Source organism: Zalophus californianus, chromosome 10, assembly GCF_009762305.2.
Source record: "Zalophus californianus isolate mZalCal1 chromosome 10, mZalCal1.pri.v2, whole genome shotgun sequence".
Classification (NCBI taxonomy): Eukaryota; Metazoa; Chordata; class Mammalia; order Carnivora; family Otariidae; genus Zalophus; species Zalophus californianus.
Genome location: NC_045604.1, coordinates 13830583 through 13853397, shown reverse-complemented (window position 1 = coordinate 13853397; position 22815 = coordinate 13830583). Strand labels below are relative to the sequence as shown.

The window sequence follows — 22815 nt, the reverse complement described above, 5'->3', positions numbered from 1 at the left end:
AAATGGAAGGCAGGCAACGGGGTAGAGAACGATACTGTCCTTAAATTGCCCCTGCATTGCACGCCAACAGTGTTTTACTCTCACATAAAAGCAGCTCTGGCTGGAATGTGTGGAATTCTAACTTTGTAAATAATTCAGCTTAATGTTTGTTTACTGAAAAGGCCTAAATAGATTAGAGTTTAGACAAAAGAGAGACTCCAAAGTTTGAAATGAGAATGAGCATGATTCTACACATTGCTATTGATGGGAACAGCTTAAAGTCCGTTTCTCAACTCCTTTCAAAATAGGCTGTTTAGCTTTAATGTCGAGTGGTTTCGGATTTGGACAGCAGTTGTAATCAAAGCAAACTTACGTTTGGCACTGTGGTGCATACACCATTTTGACATGGGGGAAATATGGGTATGAGAGAAGCATAAGAACTAATTACGGAGCTTCTGTAGAAATCTTAGTTACTGTTAAAATAATTACTAATGGTGCCATAGGTCTCCTGGCTCTATTTGAAGAAATGTGCTATTTGAAGTTGCTGAAATGGATGTGTGTATCGGATTTTCATCAGTGAGGCTCAGGCTTTTTTTTGTTTTTTTTTTTTTTGTCCTGCGCAGAGTGAGTCTTATACCGCATGCTTACACTTAGATGGTGCATTTTTAAAAATTGAAAGAGGATGAGTTAGTTGGTCTTTCTTGTTTGAGTTGTGGGCAGATGAGAATGTTGATGGGGAATGTATGAAATATTATGTAGTTAGCAAAGACCACAAACTCTGGAACCAGACTGCCTAGGTTGAAAACACTTGGTCTGCCATTTACTGCATTTGGGTTACTTACCCACACCATGCCTCAAGTTTTTTAATGTTTAAGATAATCATTCTGGTAGCAATAACCACCTCACAGAGATAACTGTAAGAGTCAAGGGGGTTAAGTACTTAGAACAGTGCTTGGCACAGTGCTCTATAAATGTTTGCAGTTATTTTTATTTTGTGTTCCTTGTATTTAGTTCTATTTTTCCTAACAGATAGTAGTCAAAGATGAATCTAAAGCTGGAAACCAGTTTGAAAAGAACCTGTTACTATTTATGAATTACAAAAATATCCAATAACTGAATAAAAATTATGCTTAGATTTGGAAGATTCTCATTTTAGGTGCATCTAGTCTAGTGACGCAAATTGTCACACAATAATGAACCTAGATTTTGAGGACCTAGAAATTTGTCCACTTTCTCTTCCCATTTTAAGCTATGCTTAAGCTAACTCTGTTACTTACAAGATTTTACTTACCAAGGAAAGTTTGGTTTCTAAATGGTTGCTTTCATACTACAATATTTGAATGTTCTCATCTTTGTGATAGTATGTAGAAACATCTTTAGAAGATTCCAGATGTCGCTAGTTGGGGATTCTATGCATATACGTGACGACTCGGGGCATTAGTAAGTAGGAATGGTGGTAGAGGGACTGGGAGGGGGCTTGCTAGTGTTTGCTTTGTGCCAGTACTCTGAGAGGTGTTTTTATGTAGTTAACATTTTAAGAAATACTAAAATTCTCATTTTAGAGGTGAGAAACCCCAAATCATAAATATTAAGTGACTTGCCCCAGGTCACATTGATAGTAGTTGGTGGAATCTGGGTTAAAACCCAACCCACATTGCTCCAGAATCACTATCAGCCATTTGGACCTGCTACTTAAAAAGATTCTTCATGAGAAGCAGAACTGAAAACTGGGTCTCCCTTCTCTCACCTGTGAGCTAGAAGAGGTGGGGCTGGCTAATGAGCCACAGTGTCACCCTCTGAGGCTCGAAGGAGAATGATGAGAGAGCTGGCTTGCAGTCTGAGTTTCCCTGGGTCTCACAGCCCCTTCATTGGAGGCATAGCAGCGTGTGGAGACTGATAAATTTTTGAATCTCGTTTCTCAGAACTGTTAAGGAAGATAAAATATTACCATAGTCAAACATTTCAGAATCATGAAACAAACTCATTAAATTCATTTAAGGGATTCTTTATAAGTTCACTGTTAGAATTGTCTTTCTATTCTTTTATCAAGGACTTAATTAAAATTTATTGTATATCAAATGCATCCTGTATTTAATCATGCTTGCCTAATAGAAACTTTAGAATCCTTGTTTTTTTTTTCCCCAGTTACTTTATAGGAATTTTGGAACAGGAAGAAAGTACGGAAGACCAGTATTTCTATCACCTAGGTTCTAAAATTGTTGACACTTGTCCATGTGTTTGTTTTACAGAGCAGTCTGCCTGTCTTCATCTGCATCTAGTTTTTGTTTGTTTGGGGGTGATGATTTGAAGGTGCTAATACCCATACTGTCCAGGAAATTCTTTTTTTTAAAGCAGCTTTATTGAGATAAAATTCACATATCATACAATTCCGAAGATTCGTTTATAACTAAACCAGTTGTCTTGAAGAATGAGTCCAGTTCTGAATCTGTCTGATTGTTTCATCATGACTTTCAACTTGCTCCTCTGTGCCCTTTTACTGTAAGTGGAAAGTTAGAACGAAAGGCTAGGATTCAGGTTAAACTGTTTTTGGCATAAACTGTTTCATAGGTATAATACTTGTATGCTGTCACATCAGGAGACCCATTATCAGAAGGTCCCACGTTGGTGGTGGGGGTTTTTCATTTGGTTAAAGTGGTAGTAAATGTTTCCTTAGTAAAGGTGCATTTTCCCCTCTACAGTTAGAAAGTAATTTCCTGGGATGAATAATGTGAAAGGAGCAAATAGACCTTTCCTCATCTATCTTTTGCCTCTTATCATCAATTGATGATCCTTGCCTAAACCAGTTAAATGTTATTGGAATTTACAGAATGGTGGTTTTCTCGTTTATTTTCCATTTTTCTAGGGTTAAATTTAAGTTCCAAAAGATGGGGGTTAATGTACCTTTCCTTTTAATTACTACTTTCCAGAGTAAGGAGTTGGCTTAACAGTCATCCGCAGTGCTGGCAAGTGAACATTCCCCCCGCCCACCCCCACCTTTTTGTCTTTGTCTTTGTTTAATATCGTGGACGTAGGAATGTCTAGTTGTTCAATATTTTAGAGTCATTGTGCTTTTTTTTTGATGCTTAAATTCACAAACGTGATGACAGGAACCAATGCAAAGTAGCTTCTTGTGCCCTTTTGACATGACCTCATTTTCCTTGGGGTATTTTCTAGCTTTCTGGGATACAAGCTTTCAGACTGAACCTTGTACTTTCTGTGGCCCAGACCTGGATTCACCCATTTTTCCAGGGAGCTCTAGTGAGGACAATCCATTTATTTTTAAATCTTTTGTTGATTTTCATAGGTAGATTGATGGTATGCATATTTTTACTAGATATAACAATTTTGTTTATATAACATTTCATAGTTTTACAGAGAACTTTTACATATGTTTTCTCACTTAAGCTTTTTAACAAATTTATATTAAAACATCAGTGTCTATTTTCTAGATGAATTCGCAGCTCTACTAATTTGTCTATAAGTCTGAAATTCTCATCTGTGTAGTATATAACGAGGTTGATAAAAGAACAAAGATACGCTTTAAGAGTCGAACTGGCAGAGTGTATTCTCAATGTTTCAAGCCTAATTGAGCCTAAAAATATGTAGAGCATTTGTGTCAAAAGGCTCCTTGAGGTGTTACATTTGTCTTTTAGGCAGTTTAGTCAACTTTAACTTATTAACAATTCGTAAGAGATTATAAACAATGAGGAATATCTGGATTGCTTGAATGTTTCCTCAAACTTAACTTTGTGACTTTAGATGTATAGATAGCAAGTTAGAATGGAAGCCACCAGATAGATCCACATTGAGCAAAGGCATAAGTATTAGGTACATGGTAAAATCCAGGGCAGCATTGAAATTAAAACAAAAAATAGTGCAGCAGATGAAAAAAAAAAAACCATCAAAGAAGCATATTTTTTAGGAATGTTAGGCCTGAATTCTTGGAAAGCTACACAGAATTAGGTTTTCTTAGAGAACTCTCCACATTTAACATGTGCTTGGACTATAACTAAAGGTGACAGAATTTCAGCATCTTGATCTTTTTTCCTTGGATACTAAATGCTTTTCTAGCTTGTTTGGATCTTACAAGTTACCCTTAATTTAAGTTTGTAAACTGTACAGGAATCTGGATACTATACAATAGTTAACAAAAACAAAGCCCAAATGGGCTTGTTGCCTGGAATACTGTCCTAGTAAAACAGTTACAGCGAACTAAAACAAGTGTGTGAAGAAATGAAGAAGGCACAAATTGATCGAGACAATTAGGAATTGCTTATTAAGAATCCTTTGAGAATCAGAGAAAAGTTGAATTTGTACTGATAGGGGATCTTCCATATAACCTTGAATCTGTACGTTCTTCATTAGAACTCTTGTACATTCCAGATTGAAAATTTCAACCCTTTCTGATTAAATTTTCAATCCATTGGGTGCCTGGGTGGGTCAACTGGTTAAGTGTCTGCTTTTGGCTCAGGTCATGATCCCAGCATCCTGGGATCGAGTCCCGCATCAGGCTCCCTGCTCAGTCCGGGGTCTGCTTCTCCCTCTGCCTCTGCCTGCCACTCCCCCTGCTCCTGCTCTCTCTCTTGCTCTCTCTCAAATGAATAAGTAAAATCTTTAAAAAATAAATAAGTATAAAAACTCCTACAGAGTTACAGAAAGGTGAAAAGAATAAGCATCTACCACCCCCCATGTGTTCTCGCTCTCTCTGCTTTCTCTTTCAAACAAACAAAAATAAATAAATAAATTTCAATCCATTATGGTTAGTGGGATGCTTTAATGTCTGGCATGATGAGAAAATCATGGATGTTCTTATTCAAATTCTAAAAATATGGGGCTGTAGTTCAGTTCTGTTGCTTTCTACCAGAATAAATCTTTTTATAAAGGGATTTCCCATACGTCCTTCATTTCTCCAGCAGAACTTTCAGATAGGCTTTAATCAGTTGGAGGGGAGATTACTAACTACAACTATAAATAGCTTTATAAAAAATTTGCAACAATAAAGGTATTAAGATGAATTTAGCCAGTGTGTTAAGAACCTTTTTTAATTTAGGTGAAACTAAATTAAAATGAAAACTGGAACGTTCTTAGGGAAAGCAATGAAATCACAACTATTGCTGATTGCTAAATATAGATGTGATTATACTGTTTATTGTTTTAGGATTTGACTTTAATTTTCCCCTTCAGAATTGAAATGAGGTTAAGCTCTTAATTATTTGGTATTAGACTAATGAATAATTCCAAAACTCTGTTTTCAGTTTTCTTTTCAATAGCTGCCAGTGTATGTTTGAACCTTGAAATGGAAGCTGATTAACATTTTTAAGGGTTGTCTTCATCTTCAGAATTGACACAGACTGCTTCTGTATGATCTTGATTAAATATTTATATAAAACCAGGCCAGTGAGGGTAGGGACTATATTATTTCCTTGCATCATGTGGTTTTCATTAAGTTTTTGCATTTAATCAGTTCTACTTTTCAGTTGATGTAGGCCCAGAGAGTTATCTTGTAGGTTGCTTTAGGTCATTGAATTAGTACTGCTTTGCAACAACACTGACAGGCTTCACAAGCTGCTCAATTTTGATCATTCCAGTCTATACTTAACGTTAATACAACTTCCATCTGATGATGGTAAATATCTGTGCCTAACCTGTACAGTATGGTTAACTGTATCTTGCAGTATATCTATACCAGGGTTAAGGGAAGTATCTTTAATTTCTTTCAAAACCTGGACCTCGGAACTTTCTGATTTTCAGTGTTGTAATCAATAGTTAACTGTGATTCAAATCCAGAACTCTGTTGGTTTTCATTCCTTTTATAAAAGTAATGCATCAAATTACCACTACCTCCATTTTACAAGCAAAACAAAAAATCCTAATTCTCAGGATGTCTTAACACGTAATGAAATCTATTTAGGAATCACCCTAGGCAAGTGTTTCCATTGAATGACACATTTGGAATTTCCCTCAGCCTTCTTCTTTTCTTATATTAATTTCTGATCCACCTTTTCTTATATTAATTTCTGATCCACTTGGATGGCCCAAGTATTCAGAAAATTTTTATACTTAATGATAAATCATCTTTATGGAAAAGATACAGTAAATTGATATTATGTAAATCTGTTGTTTAATACACTTTTCCCAAGTTCTGACATTTATTTATTTTTAAGTTTTATTTATTTATTTGAGAGAAAGTGAGAGAGAGCATGAGCAGAAGGAGAGGGAGAAGCAGACTCCCTGCTGAGCAGGAAGCCCAATATGGGAGCCCAGGACCCTAGAATCATGACCTGAGCCAAAGGCAGACACTTAACCGACTGAGCCACCCAGGCCCCCCCCGCCAAGTTCTGACTTTTATAGAAATTATCTTAAACATAATCAGTCATTTTCAGTGTATTTTAGTACTCATTCTACTGTGTAATTTATAGGTTATAATAGGTGATGTAGTAGTATATAGTATTCTTTCTAAGTTTTAGAGCAGTATCATATTATGGAAAGAACTTAGACGTTGGGATCCTGGATTTGGGTTTGAGTATTGACTTAGCCATTTATTAATTGAAGTTGAGTAAGTTGCTTCACTTCTTTGAGCCTTAGTTTCCTTCTATAAGATGAGAAAGACAGTTGCTTTCTGGCTAGGAATCTTGAGAGAATTAGAAATAAGGCCGTATTATGTAAACTCTGGTACCTAATAGTTTCATAGTATAATTCATGTTTTTAACATTTTTTTCATCTGAATAAATTGGAAAGGGAAATAGTCATAGTTAATAAAACCAGAAGGGTATCTTGGGGGAGATTTTTTTGGGAAGATCTTAGAGGAGGCTTACAAAACTTAGAATTTGTGGAAACGATCAAGGAATAGTTTGTTTTCTCATTACTTGCTGTCCTCTTTTTCCCTATTTAAATTAGTTTTTATTTATCCATGTGGTTTAAAAGGCCAGATTTTGCCAAAAGGATTATTAATAAATGGTTTTCTGCCTTATTCTGCCTATTCTTCATGGCTCCTACCCCAGAATAACCACTTTTTACTCCTTTAGCTGGTTATATTGGCATTTATGCATCTCTGTATTCTTAACTTGTTTCCTTTCTATTTGTTTTTCCCTGAGTTAATAATTGCCTTGATTTTCATATGTAACTTCCTTAGTTTATTTAGTTTTTCAAAATCAAATGACCTCAGGTACTATATTTTTTAGATGTTCTCTCCTAGAGTCCCCCATTCTCCTTTTTCTGGGCTGATTGCTCTCTTGGGCTGCTTCACGGTTGTCATCCTGGGCCTTCTATTTTTTGTGATCCTTGGAATTTCTCCTGGATTGGATTTCATATTTACTGGATCTCATTTCTTCTTTCTTGGTTTACTCCCACTGTTTTGGTAAAGCATATCTTCCAGTGTTTTTCTCAGGTTAAAACGATGGTGCCATGTTCCAGAATGTCTATATGCCTGATGCTCAGTTACCATGCTGGAGTCTCCATTTACTCTCACCCTGAAAATCCCCTTCTCTTTCCTGTGTTGGATTGCCTACTCTGTCTATCCTGTGTCTTTCTCTTCTTGGTTTATTCTTCGTTTTTGTGGAGGACATTCTTAGCAGTTTCCCAAGATAGGCTTAATTAGAAGTAAACTTTTGGGTACCTTATATGTATGAAAGTACCTCTGTTCTGTCCTCAGACGTGAATAATGGCATATCTGAGTATTGAATTTTAAACTGGAAATTATTTTTCTTCAGCATTTTGAAAGAATGGGTCTCATGCTTTCTTGCTTCTAGGGTTGCTCATAGGAAAATCTGTATCTATTTTGATTCCTGATCATCTCTAAGTATGTGACTTGTTTGTTCTATTTCTGAAAGCTTATAGGATATTCTTTTAGTACCTGTTATTCCGAAATTTTACACAATGTCCTTCATGTGACTCGGTTTTTCTTTTGTGTTTTGGACATTCAAGAGGGCTCTTTTTTATTCTGGATGTGTGTATCCTTTACTTTTGGGAAATTTTCTTGAAGTATTTCATTGCTTTTCCTCCCCTCCATATTTGCATTCTCTCTGCATAATTGTTATTGTAGTTGAACCTCCTGGACTGGTCCTCCAGTTATCTTACTTCTATTTTCCATCACTTGTTTCTTTTTACTCTATTTTCTGGGTGATTTCCTCAGCTTTACCTTCTCACCCTTGTATTGATGTTTTCTTTCTGCCATCATGTTTTTAATTTCAAGCTCCTGTTATTCTCTTAATGTTTCTTTTTAAATAGCAACTGCTTTTGTTTTGTGGATGCACTATAATCTCCTAACTCTTTGAGAATATTAATGGTATTTTCCCCTAAATTTTCTTCCCTTTGAACAGTTTGGTTTTCCTACAAGGTGCTTTCTAATATATAATTTCTAATATAATTTTGTGTTTGTTATTCTCTCTTTTCTTTCTGATAGTCCTTAGTTGTCTGTTCATGATTTAGAACAAATAATCCCAAAGAGACTGTGAAGTTGTGAGCATGTGGATGTTGTCCATGTGACAGGAGCTTTAGTGTAGCATTCTCTCCGTGGGTTATTTATTAGCAACTGGCCAGATTTTCTCTAGAGTATTCCTGATCTCCTGCCTGAAGGAAAAGGTCTGCCTCCCAGCATTTTGGGAGCCCAAAGTGAGAAGAGGGTGGGGACTCATTATCGGGGCGGGGGGATGGAGGGGGTATAACTTAATCTTCTGTTTCTGGTACTATACCGGTGCCTTCATCGGTGCTTAGCCCATTACCTCTCCAGAGCTTAAGCCTTCAGTCTTCCACCCAGCTAGTGTGGAATGGGGAAGGGGATCCAGAGATCTGATTGTTTCTCAACATAAGGTTCACCCATTTCTCTTTATTTTGATGCTTCTATTCCTACCCTCACTTCCAAAAGTACCCAGTGAATGCTAGTTCCTGGGGGTTTGGTTTGTTGGTTGGTTTCTTGAAGATTCTGCCATGTAAATTGGGTTGGTTACAGCTTGACAGTTGCAGTCTTAGGAGTCAGCTTTCTCGGGTTTGCCAAGACAATCTCTTCTAGTGACTGTTGCTGTTGGATCTTTTCCTTGTGGATTATATCTTTAAAATAATAAGTCACTTTTCTGTTGTTTTATTGAGTTTTGCAGTTGAGCAAGACTAGTTGTTTATGTTCAAACTGCCATCTTCTGTGGACTCTCCCCCTTCCCCCCAACCTTTTTTCTTGGCTGTGTATTTCTTTAGCAAGTGTAGGCATAGAAAGTAAAGGGTCATCCTGTTGCCTTTAAAACAGAGTTTTTCTTGAGCTGCCATCAGGACAAATATTATAAAAAAATACCTGTTTTTAAAGTATATTAACCCATACTTGTTTGTACTAAGTTTTCTATTGTTTGTTTTTTTTATCTCCATATTGTTCCTTCACAGTATAAAAATCCCACCGTATCTTAATCTCAGGAAACAAACTGAGGGTTGCTGGAGTGGTGGGGGGTGGGAGGGATGGGGTGACTGGGTGACAGACATTGGGGAGGGTATGTGCTATGGTGAGCGCTGTGAATTGTGCAAGACTGATGAATGCACAGACCTGTACCTCTGAAACAAATAATACATTTTATGTTTAAAAAAAAAAGAAGATAGTAGGAAGGAAGAAATGAAAGGGGGGAATCGGAGGGGGAGATGAACCATGAGAGACGATGGACTCCGAGAAACAAACTGAGGGTTCTAGAGGGGAGGGGGGTGAGGGGATGGGTTAGCCTGGTCATGGGTATTAAAGAGGGCACGTTCTGCATGGAGCACTGGGTGTTATGCACAAACAATGAATCATGGAACACTACATCCAAAACTAATGATGTAATGTATGGTGATTAACATGACATAATAAAATTTTAAAAATTAAAAAAAATACCACTGTAATGTGAGAGCTTGGATGATGGCAATTTATAAAACATCCCGTGAGGTGTCTTAACATTGGATTTCCAGAATCTAAAATCTTTCCTCTCTCAGCCATAATGTGTACTTGGTCTTGTAGCAGTGAATGAAACTCACTAAGAAATATTTGTTCTTTTATAGACTGGTGGTTCTCAGACGGCGGCCAGTATCAGAAGCACTGGAAGGCTTATTAAAAGAGATTGCTGGCCTCTAGCCCCCAGCGTTTCTGATTTAGGCGGTCTGGAATGGGGCCTGAGATTTTCATTTTCTAACAAGTGATACTGACGCTAGCGCTGCTGGTCTGGGGACCACACTTGGAAAATTACTGATACAGTCGATTGCTGAAAAAACAAAAATGGTACCACCAAAATCCCCCAGCAAAGCCTTACTTCGTTGTTATTCTTCAAATCAGACTGTTGAGAGATGCTTCTCTTTGCCTGAAATACTAAACATGTAAACATCGTAATTATCTTTCAAGACAAGCGTGCCGGGCAGTTGGCCTCAACATTTTAATTAATGAGTCATTTCCTTTGGTCCACTATGGATCTTTTCTTTCTTTCTGCACTATCTGTTGAAGGCTTTGTCCCTATTCTGCCCTTCCTCCCTCCCTCCTTTCTTTTGGTACTAACAGCTTTTATGGTGCTGCCTAGTAGAGGAGTAACTGAGAGTCCCGCAGAAGCGTGCTGTCAGGATGTGCTCTCATGTGGAAACCGTCTGCATTGAGCTCAGGCATGAGAGATCTGCCTTCTCGCGGTTGGCGGCACGTTGATAGCGCGTTGGGTGCAGCTGTCTGAACATGGAAGCTTACCCCTGAGATTGTGCATATTCATTTGTAAACGCAAACGTTAATGTCAGGGTTAAGTCTTTACTAGTCAGTAACTTGCATATGGCTATACCAGGAAGCATACACTTTTTAGAATTTACTTGAAAACTTTGATTAATTTGGCAGGAGAGGTGTTTTGATTGTTGCATCTAAGTGGTTCTCTTCAAGGGAACAGCTCTTTCTCTTAAGATGAGGAGACTGGCAAAGAAAACTTGAGTTGAATCAAAGAAAATAGCCTTTTATCAAGTTATGTAACTAAATCTAACAGAAGCAAGAATAGTTTTAGCAAGGTAGGTTTGATATTGTAGAAATGAGGGATGAGAAGGTGTTAGCATACTCCATGAGGAGAGTTATAAATTCCCTTCTTACTTGCTTACTCCCGTATCAGTGTGGCTGATGAGAAGCTTTGCAATTGTTTTACTGTTGGTTTTTAACTAACACAGATATTTTTTCTTTCTTCATGTTGGTTAAATTATAGTACAAAGCGTGCTGTTTGACTTAAGTCAATTCTGAAATCTTTGCTCACATTTATATACTCTCCAGTCTTTAGATTCTATTTAGGTACAAGCTTTGCTTGATTCTTTGATCCCAGGAAGACAGGGGTAATCCAATAGGATATTTTTTCTGTTTTGTACCAGTGTCCTTTTTTTTCTAAATGGAGTGACTGTTTCAGGGCTATGTTTTTTTTTTTTTTTTAAATAAAAGGTACCGTCAGCAGAATTAGATAAATAATCTCTTGTAACCTAGAAAAAGTCTTTAATATCTTTTCTCTTTAAAATTGCTTTTTATATGGTTAATAGTTCCCATAAAGATAGCACTTTTCTAGCCAAATATCATGGGTTCTTGTATAATTAGGGGGAGTTTTCCAACATTGTATTTTATGAATGATATAAATAGGAAGGCATAGACTGCTAGCTCCAGGAAGACAGGGACTTTGTTTTGTTCATGAATGCATTTCCAACACTAAGAACAGTGCTTGATGCACAGTTCTCCTATTTGTGGAATGAAGGAAAGAAATCCTGGAGCTTAGGAGTTCTGCATATACTGTAATACTTCATACCACAAGGTGGTGCTGTTGTACCATGAAATGCAAGGCTGTAATTCTTAGGCTGTCATATAGTTTTATAAATCCTATAGATAAGCAAAATGAATTGACTACCTGGTATGTTTATTGCCTCCTTCAGTTATTTATCATTTTAGCATGTGATTAGTCTTTTGATTACATGATTAGGTCAGGCAGAGATCATAACCTAAATAACATTTGGTTCACATTTTTATCAAATGTTAAATGAGATAACATCTATAAAAACCTAGCGCAGTACCAAGTTAGTTTCCTTTTCTCTTTTTTGTGTGATAAGCCTTTGTTAAATATTTATTTGTTTTAAAATAATTTGCCAGAATTTTTCTAATAAATCATCACTAAATGTTATATTTAAGTCTTGTATTGATTTCCAGATTTTAAAAATTGATAGCAAACCTAGATTTTACTATATTCCCTCCCCCTGCCAAAAAAAAATTTTTTTTTTTTTTTTTTTTGCTTCCATGATTCTTTTATGGGGTTAAAAGTAGTTTATTAACATATAGCCCTAATACATATTTGTGCCTATATCATAGTGTATAAATTAAACTGTGACTTGTTTTCATTCCTTTTATGAAACTAAGTGTTGATAAGTTTGTTTTGTAGCTTGGGCTTTTTTATTTCCTTATGATTAAATTGCCTTTTGATGTTTCTGTCTGTAATTGTCCTCAGACTGAAATGAAATCAGAAGAGGGCCCTGGATGGACAATCTTACGTGATGATTTCATGATGGGAGCGTCCATGAAAGACTGGGACAAAGAAAGTGATGGTGCGGATAACAGTGAGCCAGGGTCTGGGAGCGACTCGGATACATAAAGACTGTAGAGGAAACAGCATACAATCATTCTGTTTTTCCTAGAAAAATACTTTGTGCTTTCAAAGTTCTGTGGCTATGAAGCTATCATTTTGTAAGAAAGCCAAAAGCCTTTTACTATTACCAACTTTGGTTTTTTCTCTTCTCATGAAAACTTTGTTAATTTAGGTTTCTCAAACCTTATATAATTTTAAGCATTGTTTCTCAAACATTTGTAAAAAGAAGTATTTCTGCTTAACCAGCGAGATGCATATTTTGCCTGGATCATTATAAGTTTACATATTGGTCATGGATATTGGTATTTTGTTTCAGTATCACCAGTTTCTAGAAATGCAGTGCTTTTCATAATTAAAATGAACTCCCTGAAGTTAATATTTTTCAGCTTTCCAACTTACTGGTCCTGTGTGTTTGTGCTTTTGTGAGGGGAATTTTTGGTATTTGTTTTGGTGAGCTATTGGGAAACCTATGTAGTGAAATTTAAAATGATAGTATTTCTGATTCAGGGTGATAATTTCATTTTTAGAACTCCTGGTAAATAAGATTTGAGAAACACACCAAATCTCTACTTTTGTATTATGTCCTTTTATATGCTAAAACATATATAAGTGTTAGGTTATTTTTGTATGAGAAATATACTGAGGTGGAAATTCTCATCTTTAACTTATGCAGTGAGGCATAATTTCTTAGAAAGCATATTTGACATGTTTTCGGCTCTCCCCCTCCCCCAGCTTTTCCTTAATATTTGAGTTAGCTTAAATTCTCTTTTATGGTTTGACTGGCCAGTGAAATGGTAGTTAGACTGCAGGTAGTCTGCATCAGAATACTCCTATCTGTTTGTAGCTTTGGTTCCTTATTGTTCCCTTAAAGATGATTAAATTGGGTGACTTAGGATCTAGATGTTAAACAAAAAGAAATAAGACTGTTGAATATAATTCCAAAATTTCTTTGCGACTAGGTCTAAGATCTAAAGTTTATAAAGGAATTGTTTAATAAATGTGATCTGTTCCTTTTAAAAAAGGGATCCATTCCTTTTCCCACCTTTCCATAATAAAAGTCATTCCCTTCTACTAATTTGCACATACTTGCATCCTCCCCTCAAACTTATGCTGAAGCAGAGATGTTTATATTTTCAAACCCATTTGAGTGTTACAAGTATTACATATCCAAGGTTAAATTAATCCATGACCTGGTATTTGTTATCATAAAGGAAGATGTACACCTAAGATATCAAGTGATGCATTTTTGTATTTATCCCAACTTTTGAACTTCGGTGTTTTATTAAATTATAGAACTACCATTTTGTCAGGGTAATATAAATAAATGTGAACAAGTACTCCTTCAGATAATAAGAGTGCTAACTCTCATGATATAACTTAACAGAGGTGAATATTTCATTATAACTGAACACATACATAATTTTGAAAAAAAATTCTTTGAGCAGTTAAAAACTTTTTTCTCCCCAGAATTAAAGATTATACTTCTTTTTTGCTCTTAATCTTATTCTGGATCATGTTAAAGCTTTGTAGAATTCTTCTGAATAGTACATTTGGATGATAGAAATGGGTAAATAACTTTTTATTTACTAAAATGTTTTTGAAACATAAACTCACATAGTTTTTGGTTTAATTTAGAAAAATTGGGCAAAAATTTTCAACTGAAAATAAGAGAACTTAAGCAGATTTTCTTCTTTCAGAAATTATTTTATTCCAAAATAAAGATGTGTTGGTAGTATAAGAAAAACTTTTATCCTTTATGTTAGAACACTATAAAGCATATTCAAAGTACATGAAATAATTTCTGTCATAAAAATGGGATGTTTTATATGTATTACTATTGCATCTTAGCTATATACTGTGTAGGCAAAATGCCATCACATATTAATATAAATCCAAGGATGAGCCTATTATTTTAGAAACTAAATATGTATCTTGAGATGAATGTTTTAAATATTCTAGCTCTGTCACCTCTACCCTAAGTGTTTTACCTACAGCATTTAAATTCTTCTCACATCAATCAGATAAATCTGCATCTATTCTGTCTTCCTACATTGTCTTTGAGTTAAGGAGAGACAAGAAAAAGAACCACATTTCTAGATCCTCCCTGCTTTATCTCAATATAACAATATTTGGTTTTTATTTTTGTTAACTAGAGTAATATAATAATAAAAAGGTTATTTTTATTTGTTTAGAAAGATTATGGGAAACGGTAACTCGTAACTAGGTATTATTCTGTCCCCTTATCTGGATATTTAGATGGCTGTGGTGAGTGTTCTCAGTAGTTAGCATAGTTTAGGATTGGTTATTAATTGTTTCTAGGCATTGATCTCTCAAAGTCAAATTTAATATCTGTTTTAGGCTAAAAACACTTAGAATCATCTTAGTAGTTTAGCACTTTAGCTTGGAGCTGGAGTACTGAATTTATTTTCAAGTTACTTAGAATTCTACATAGATCAAGTATTATCCTACTCATTGAAAAGCATACCGTGGAAGCCCTTTAGATGGAATGGTCTGAAGGCTCACCTTCAGTACTCAGAGCTGAAAATGACTCAGGAGGAGGTTCCGGAAGGTTTATTTGAGGGTAAGTCCCAAGTTCTTTAAAATATTTTGTGTGTTTTACAAGGGAGTGAAAAGGGAATGTTTATATTCTGGGAAACCTCTTAGGGCTCTTGATCATTGTGTTTTGCATCTATGAATAGACTTAGTATTCAGTGGCCACCAACTACTCCTGCCTCCTGTGCTGGTCTTCTGGCAGTGAGAATACGGTACTTCATTGCAAAGCCATTTGACTGCAGTCCATAGATGCCTGAAGGTACCCTACTTAAACATATAGTAGCCGAGACTTCCCAAGCTCGAAGTGTGAACAGAAACATAGACAAACTGAAGATATAAATCGTGCTGCTAAGGAGTTAACGAATTTGTAAGGCCTAAGAAAATTCCTGTAACGGAACCCCCAAAGAGTGTAAGTATTTCTATGGAAGAGAAAGGAGGTCAAATAAACAAGGCAATACTTTGGCAAACTTTGGATAATTTTTTTTGCTCCCTCTTTATCTTTACTTATTTTTTGTTATTTTTGTCATAGATTTTAATAAATCTATGTGCTGAAAAGAGTCATAAGTGAAATTAGATGGAAGTTTTATTTCTTCAGGCTTTTTAATGACTATTGTGTTTAGTATGTTGATGTGTTTGTGCAACATGAATTTCACTTTTAAAATAAACATCTGAGAGGCACCTGGGTGGTGTAGTTGGTGGAGTGTCTGACTCTTGGTTTTGGCTCAGGCTGTGATCTTAGTGTTGTGGGATCGAGCCCCGTGTTGGGCTCCACGCTCAGTGCAGGGCCTGCTCGGGAGACTCTCTGTTTCCCTCTCAAATAAATAAATCTTTAAAAAATAATAAAATAAACATTTAAAAAATTAGTAGATATATTTGTGGACCTTTGTAATTTCTTAAGAAAAGCATGTATGTATCTGTGTCTACAATCTGTCCGCCTTAGCCTAGGTTGCCATACCAGAATATCGTAGACTGGGTGGCTAAAACAACAAACTTTTCTCATAGTTCTGTAGGATGATAAGTCCCACCATTGAGGTGCCAGCAGATTTGATGTCTGGTGAGAGCCTTCTGTCTGGTTTGCAGACAGCTGACTTCTTGGCTGTGTCTCCACTTGGGGAGGAGAGAGATCATCTTTCCTCAGTCTCTTTCATAAGGGCACTAATCCCGTTCATGAGGGCTCCACCCTCGTGACCTAATTACCTTCCAGAGGGCTCCACTTGCAGATTCCATCACATTGGGGATTAGGGCTTTAAGGTATGAATTTGGGAAGACACATACTCAGTCTATAGCAGTGTGTAAAATAGCACGTTGTACATTTTCAACTTAGAGATGAAATAACTATCGTTTCTTTAATTAAAATTAGTGAAGTGAAGGAAGCAGAATTCATTCTGCTCTTTCCTTAAATTCATCTCTTAGGATTAATGTGCCGGTTGTGTCTGTTCGGTATGTTAGTGACGGGTAGAGACCGTTAAGCCCTGCAGATGTTTGCAGGGCAAGGAAACAGGGGTCTGAATTTTGGCCAGCTGGATAGCTGAATCTTAGGGACTATTGCAGCAAAGCTAGGCCTGGTGAACTTTTTCACTAGGGCAACTTTTCTGAAACTTGACTAAATGTATTAAGAAGACCTGTGAACAGATTTGGAAGTAAGATGGTCTTTGAAGTCCATGATAAGACATTTAGAACCATGATTGACGTTTAACAAAATACTAAATTGTAATGAATCCAATCAGAATTTTATAGATGGAAGGTATCTTCTAATGCTTTTTAAATAATTTTAGATTTTCTGAAGAGTGCTTTCTAGCTTAGAGAACCACATGAATATTTTTCATCCAGGCTACTAAGCGTAATTTCAGGGAGTTACAGTTTCAGGCTTTTTATCTAGATGTGTGATGAACCTTTTGTGCTCAGAAGAGGTATCCTCAGAGACAGTTACAGAACATGTTTTATTTTGTCAAGAATAACTAGTCCAGCACTGCTCACCTCTTCCCTCTTTTTTCCCCCTCCCTCCAATTGCAGGGGTACGTATTGAGCTTTCTGTTAAATGCTCTTTGTGAGCAGCATTTACAACCAAGGATGTAAGCAAAGATGTGTGTTAAAGGAGTGAGCATAATTCCTTATAATTTCAGTGTCCAAGTCAGTACTGTCCAATAGGATTGTGTTGCTGGATACATTGTATCTCCACTGTCCAATGTGGTAGCACAAGTGGCTACCGAATATTTCAAATGTGGCTAGTGATACAAAGGAACAGAGTTTTAAATTTTACTTAATTTTATACTTTAAGTTTTAAAAGCTACACGTGGCCAATGGTGGTCTATCTAACTGTGAAGAGAATAAAGTTAGCATATATTTAGTCTGATAATATATCAGTAAACTTTGAAATCATGTCTGTGAGTTCTTGTGATAAGCTTTTATGGATACAATTTAAGTATGTACAAATATTGGTGTAATTTTATTGATTAAGTCATTGTCAATTTCTCTTTTTCACTATTTGTATTTTGAAGAAGATACATTAAGTTGCTTTGTAATTACATTATTTCCTCAGGTAATTATGGTCCTTAAATGTGAGGCCAGAATAACAAATAGCATTTCATTTTTTTAGTGTAATCATCTGCAGCTTTCAGAACAAATACATCCAACTTTAAGTCTTATTGATTCTCTGAAAGAATAGATTTATGGTACGTGAGCAAGGACACCTGGAGAACTGCCAGACCCACAGACACCAGGCACCATGTACGCTAGAAGGTTCCCTGAAGAAGTGTCTTCAGTCGCAGGCCTCTAGAATTGTCCAGCGTTCCAGTCTATTCCAACACACACTCGACATCCTGCCAGAGCAAATGTAGATTGCAGATTTGGGCAAAAAGAAAAAAAAAACAAAGAGCACAATGAGCATTATTAGCACAGCCAGTTTAAAATGATGAGGTGTTAACCACATTTGTATAAATAACAGTTTCTCTAACCCCTGAATCATTATCCTGCATTTGAATGCAATCGGTTCATAAACATCAAAGCAAGAACACCAAATTTGTATGGGGTCAGGACCAACTGGGGCTCTGAATGGAGAGACAGCTGAGAGCCGTGTCCTTAACGCGTGGGTGGCCTTGCAGCTGTCGATTCACCCTCAGGCTACTAGACAGTTGCCTTTTTGCGCTTGCAGAACCAGACTTCAATCTGAGGTAAAAATGTATCCCCTCCCATGGAATGGACATAAACAATAGATTGACATCAGCTCTCAAAACATCAGCAAGGCGTCCAGACTCAGCAGTCACCCTGAAATACTGCGAATTACCAAGCAGAACATCAGGGGTGTTTCTACATAGTATTTGTCTTTGTACAATAACACTGGGCTCTCTTAAATGTATTATAAATATGAAAGCTCATAGTTAAAAGGATTCAAGGTGATATTATCCTTCTCTATAAACACTAGGAATAACTCAATTGTGGGACCCACAACTGCCATATTTTGGTTCTTCCACGGACTCCCAAATACACTTGGTGATAGGTGAAATTGTTTATCACTGGCATATAAATCTGGCATAGGCATACACTTGTTCAAATAATAAGAATTTGAATAATATATCCACAAGGTCTACCTAGCACAGTGCCTCCCCACAAAAGTTTACAGTCTGCAGATAGTAGATACATATTGAGACTCAGTAACCCTACTTCTGGAAACCCTCCTCAGGAAAAGACTGATTACAAAAATGCTGGGTGAACGGTATTATATTATAGCATTGTTTTTAATGGCAAGAAATTTTGGACAACCTACAACTTCAGTGATAAGAGAACATTTACATAAACTTTGGTACTTCTACTTTTCTGCTGCCGTTTAGAAATGATGGCTGTGAAGACCCATGAAAACACGTGTCAATAATGTTAACTTAAAAGGTAAGATTATAACCATGGATAGGATAAGTTTTTTAAATGCCAAAAAAATTCATTAGATGAATATAAGAACACATTCTTTATTAAAGAAGATAATTTTGACAGTTTGCAAGACTAGTCTCACACTGAGTAAAAAGATCCTGACATTTAATGAGATATTAAAACATTTTTTGCCTACGTAGACTGTTCCAGAACTCAGACTCTAAATACTGTCTTACCTAGGACACTCTTAAAGGTTGATATGGAGAAGTGCAGAGGTAACTATATCAAGAGTCCTGTTTGCTAGAATCCTACTTTTAACTTACTTTTTAAAATATTTTATTTATTTATTTGACAGAGGGCACAAGTGGAGCCATAGGCAGAGGCAGAGGCAGAGGGAGAGGGAGAAGCAGGCTCCCCGCTGAGCAGAGAGCCCGACGCGGGGCTCCATGATCCCAGGCTGGGGTTGTGACCTGAGCCAAAGGCAGACGCTTAACCGACTGAGCCACCCAGGTGCGCCCCACTTTTTCCTTTTTAAATTTTAATAGTTACCTCGCTTTGAACATTGAACATGAAAAGTTGGATTCTTTCCCCCTTGTGTCACTTTGTGTCTCTTGATTAATAGAAATTTATTTTGAAATGAGTATCTCTATTTCCTTGATTTATTTTTAAAATATTACCTTTTCATGCTCAACCATCTTATTTTGATAGGTCCCATCCATCATTCAAGTTTAGTTTGAAACAGAACAAGTAATAATAACAACAAACATTTATACAGTAATTATTATATGCCAGGTACTATTTGTTTTTATAATGCCCTTAGCTCACACAGTCTTCCTATAACCCCATAAAGTAGGTGCTGTTATTGTCCCCAATAAACAGTTGGGGGAACAGGTAGTAGATTCAATAACTTGCCGAGGTCACACAGCTAATACAGTCAGGTCCAAGCTTGAATCAACAGAGCTGCTATACACAACAGTAATTCCCTAAGTTTAGGTGGTATTAATGTCTTACAAAAATGAGATTCTAAAAAAAAAAAAAAAAAGAAAATGAGATTCTAGAAATTGAACTTTGCTCTGGAAAAATAAATGGACATGTTCTATTTTTCAGTTTCATTTACTTAGGACATAAACCTAGGGCCAGGGGAAGGTAGAGGAGACAATGTGTAACAAAAAGTGAAAACCTTGGCAATGGCAAGTTAGAGTTTCAAGCAGCATGTCTTCCCAGGCTTCATTTTGGTTGCCTCTGTCTGTTTATAATACCATGTACCGTTGGAGAGTTTATTTTAGGTCTTGAATAGGTCTGGTAATGAAAATGTTTTAATTATCTGGATTCTGCAGAAACGGAACTGTGTTACTACTGGAGTGGGATCCCATAGTTTTGTCTCTTAGAACACAACTCTGTTGCTCCTTTCATGACCAGGATACGATATATTGCCCATATGCTTCTGTTTATTATTTAATGACATTTTGATGATTCATAAAAATGTAAGTGCTGACATTTTTGCTATTAAGAATTTAGATATTTAAATTATGCTTTACACAGGAAGACTAGATTTTAGCTTAGGATGTTATTGGCTAGGAGATAACTAGAATTATGGAAGTTTCATTGTTACTGACGTAGGATCTTTCCTGAAAAATATACATTTTCAATACATCAAATTGTAGCTTTCATTTTCTTGTGCAGTAGTTTCTGTTATATAGTGCTTTTCCTCTGGAAATTAAACAACAGATCAATGGGAAAGAAATACTCTTGAGGTGACACTTGATTAGTTTTTAAAAAGATTTTTACAGCAAAATGATAATTGTATGATTGTTTATTAAGCTGTGATGAAAATAGAGAAAATTGAGCATGTTGGTTTTCTCCAAATAGGAAGTTGTGCGAAATACCACTGCTCTCCTCTAGGTGGCATGACTTAGGCTATCATTGAATTAGCTGACTGGTAGAATTTTTTTTCCCCTTCAACCAGATGAGTGCCTAGTCTGAATCAATACAATGTGGCATTGATTAGATTTAATTTTTACAACTGTTCAAATAACTAGGTTGACTTTGTCATTGTCTGTTGTTTAATAACCTTAATTAACATTAAACGACAAAGATCTCAAAAAAAAAAAAAAAGACAAAGATCTCTAAAAGAAGCAAAACCCCAAATCTTATCTGTACTGACCAAACAACCAAAGTCCTGTTTGTGTATTGTTGAAGTCCTTCTTGGGTCATAGCACACACCCATTTTAAAATTTATTTCATTGGTTTATGGTAAATAGCCTGCCATTGATAGAAACTGTAAAGATACTGCCTTTGTAAAGGGGCACATGTGTATAACTGAAATAATCTAAGGATAAAGCAGAAATTGTAGGAATTTGGATCACAACAACTTTCAAGTTAACAGGAAAACAACCTTTCAATTGAGTTAAGTTCTAGTTTTGTGAAGCCATTACTGTTTATTAAGCAGGGAAGGTCAACATGTAAAAAATGTCAGTGTTAGGTAACCCATAAGTACCAGATGACATTCTTTTTTTTCTGTATACTAAAATGAGAAGACAGAATTTATCTTTACTTTTGAAATTCTCTTATCAATTGTTCATTTTCCAAAATTTAAAAACGAATTTGTGCACAGAATATATGAAATGCTTGTTAATCCCTATTATTAATATATTTTGTCTTCTTCCTGTCCATGGGAGAGACTGGCTTTCATGGAGCTCAAAAGAATCTTGACCAAGTGCCTCTTAAAGGCTTCAGTTTTCGGGTGATGCATGTTTATATCAATGCTAAAGCTGTATAAGGAAGCATTTTCAAATTTTAGCTCTGATGGTGATTATTAGAATCTGAAGCACAAAGGAAAAAAAAAGGCTTGGAAATATGCAAAATATATCACTATGGTAACCAAGAACAGGTGAATGTCTGACATTAACCAATTCAGATTTTAAAGTTGTTTCATTTCAAAATAGGGTGACTATCTGGGACAGTCCCAGTTTACCCCTTCTGTCTTATAATGTATTTACGAATATCATCCTCTTCAGTCTTGAAAGTGCTCAGGTTTGTGTGATAAATTATACAGTCACCCTAGTTGTAAGAGCTTACTTTTCTAAGACTCAAACATCAGGAAATGTTTGTAGCTGTGAGTCTCCAGTTGTATAGGTTATAAACCACCCATATTAACTTTGCTTTTTAAAATATTAAGTATACTTTGCTTTTTAAAATATTTTTTTACTAGTTTTTCCTTCTAACATAAAAAGCTACATTCAGCTCTTCTTTTAATGTGCAATTACTATCCTCTTTTGGTTTTGTTTCATTTTCATTCTCTAATTGCAGGATAATTGAGGCCACAGAAAGGCAAGAAGGTTTGAAATAGAGGTTGGTAACTTTGCTAATGAAAATGTGCACATTCAGATTCTCCCACAATGATACTCACCGAGATGATGACAAATTCATTCAAAGAATACATATCTTAAAAAATGAAAATTTCACCTTACATTGTGATAGTCATTTTTTTAAATTATGGGCACATAATCATGTCTTTATCATTTGCCTTCTCTTTTTCCCTACTCATCTTTTATTTGTATTTTTACTTTGTTGAAATATTTCTCTCTCTGCTTTTCTCCCCAGCAGCCTAATTCTGGCTTCTTGCTTTGTGCAGTGTGTCTGGACTGCTGGGGTGCTGGGGTAAGGGGAGGTGGTAGAGACGCTGTCAGGGCCAGGACTGAGGAAAATGCTGCTGGCTTCTCTTTATCAACGTTAGCATTTGATGAAGCATGTATCCATTTTATACTCTATGACAACTGTCCCCATATGTTCATTTATTTATATCAGTCACTAAATGCTATTTTAGTGGATGACTTTCACCAGA

General features: G+C 36.1%; 1 protein-coding gene across 1 annotated transcript in view; it reads left to right on the top strand.

Annotated features, from left to right (window-relative positions):
- The window catches only part of RRP15 (ribosomal RNA processing 15 homolog), a 39895-nt gene extending 25993 nt beyond the window's left edge, over window positions 1–13902 (top strand). Inside the window, exon 5 of the mRNA XM_027610641.2 lies at window positions 12420–13902. Within this exon, the coding sequence (XP_027466442.1) occupies window positions 12420–12563 (144 nt within the window). The 3' untranslated portion in view covers window positions 12564–13902. The remainder of the gene's footprint in view (window positions 1–12419) is intronic.
- The last annotated feature ends 8913 nt before the right edge of the window (window positions 13903–22815 follow it).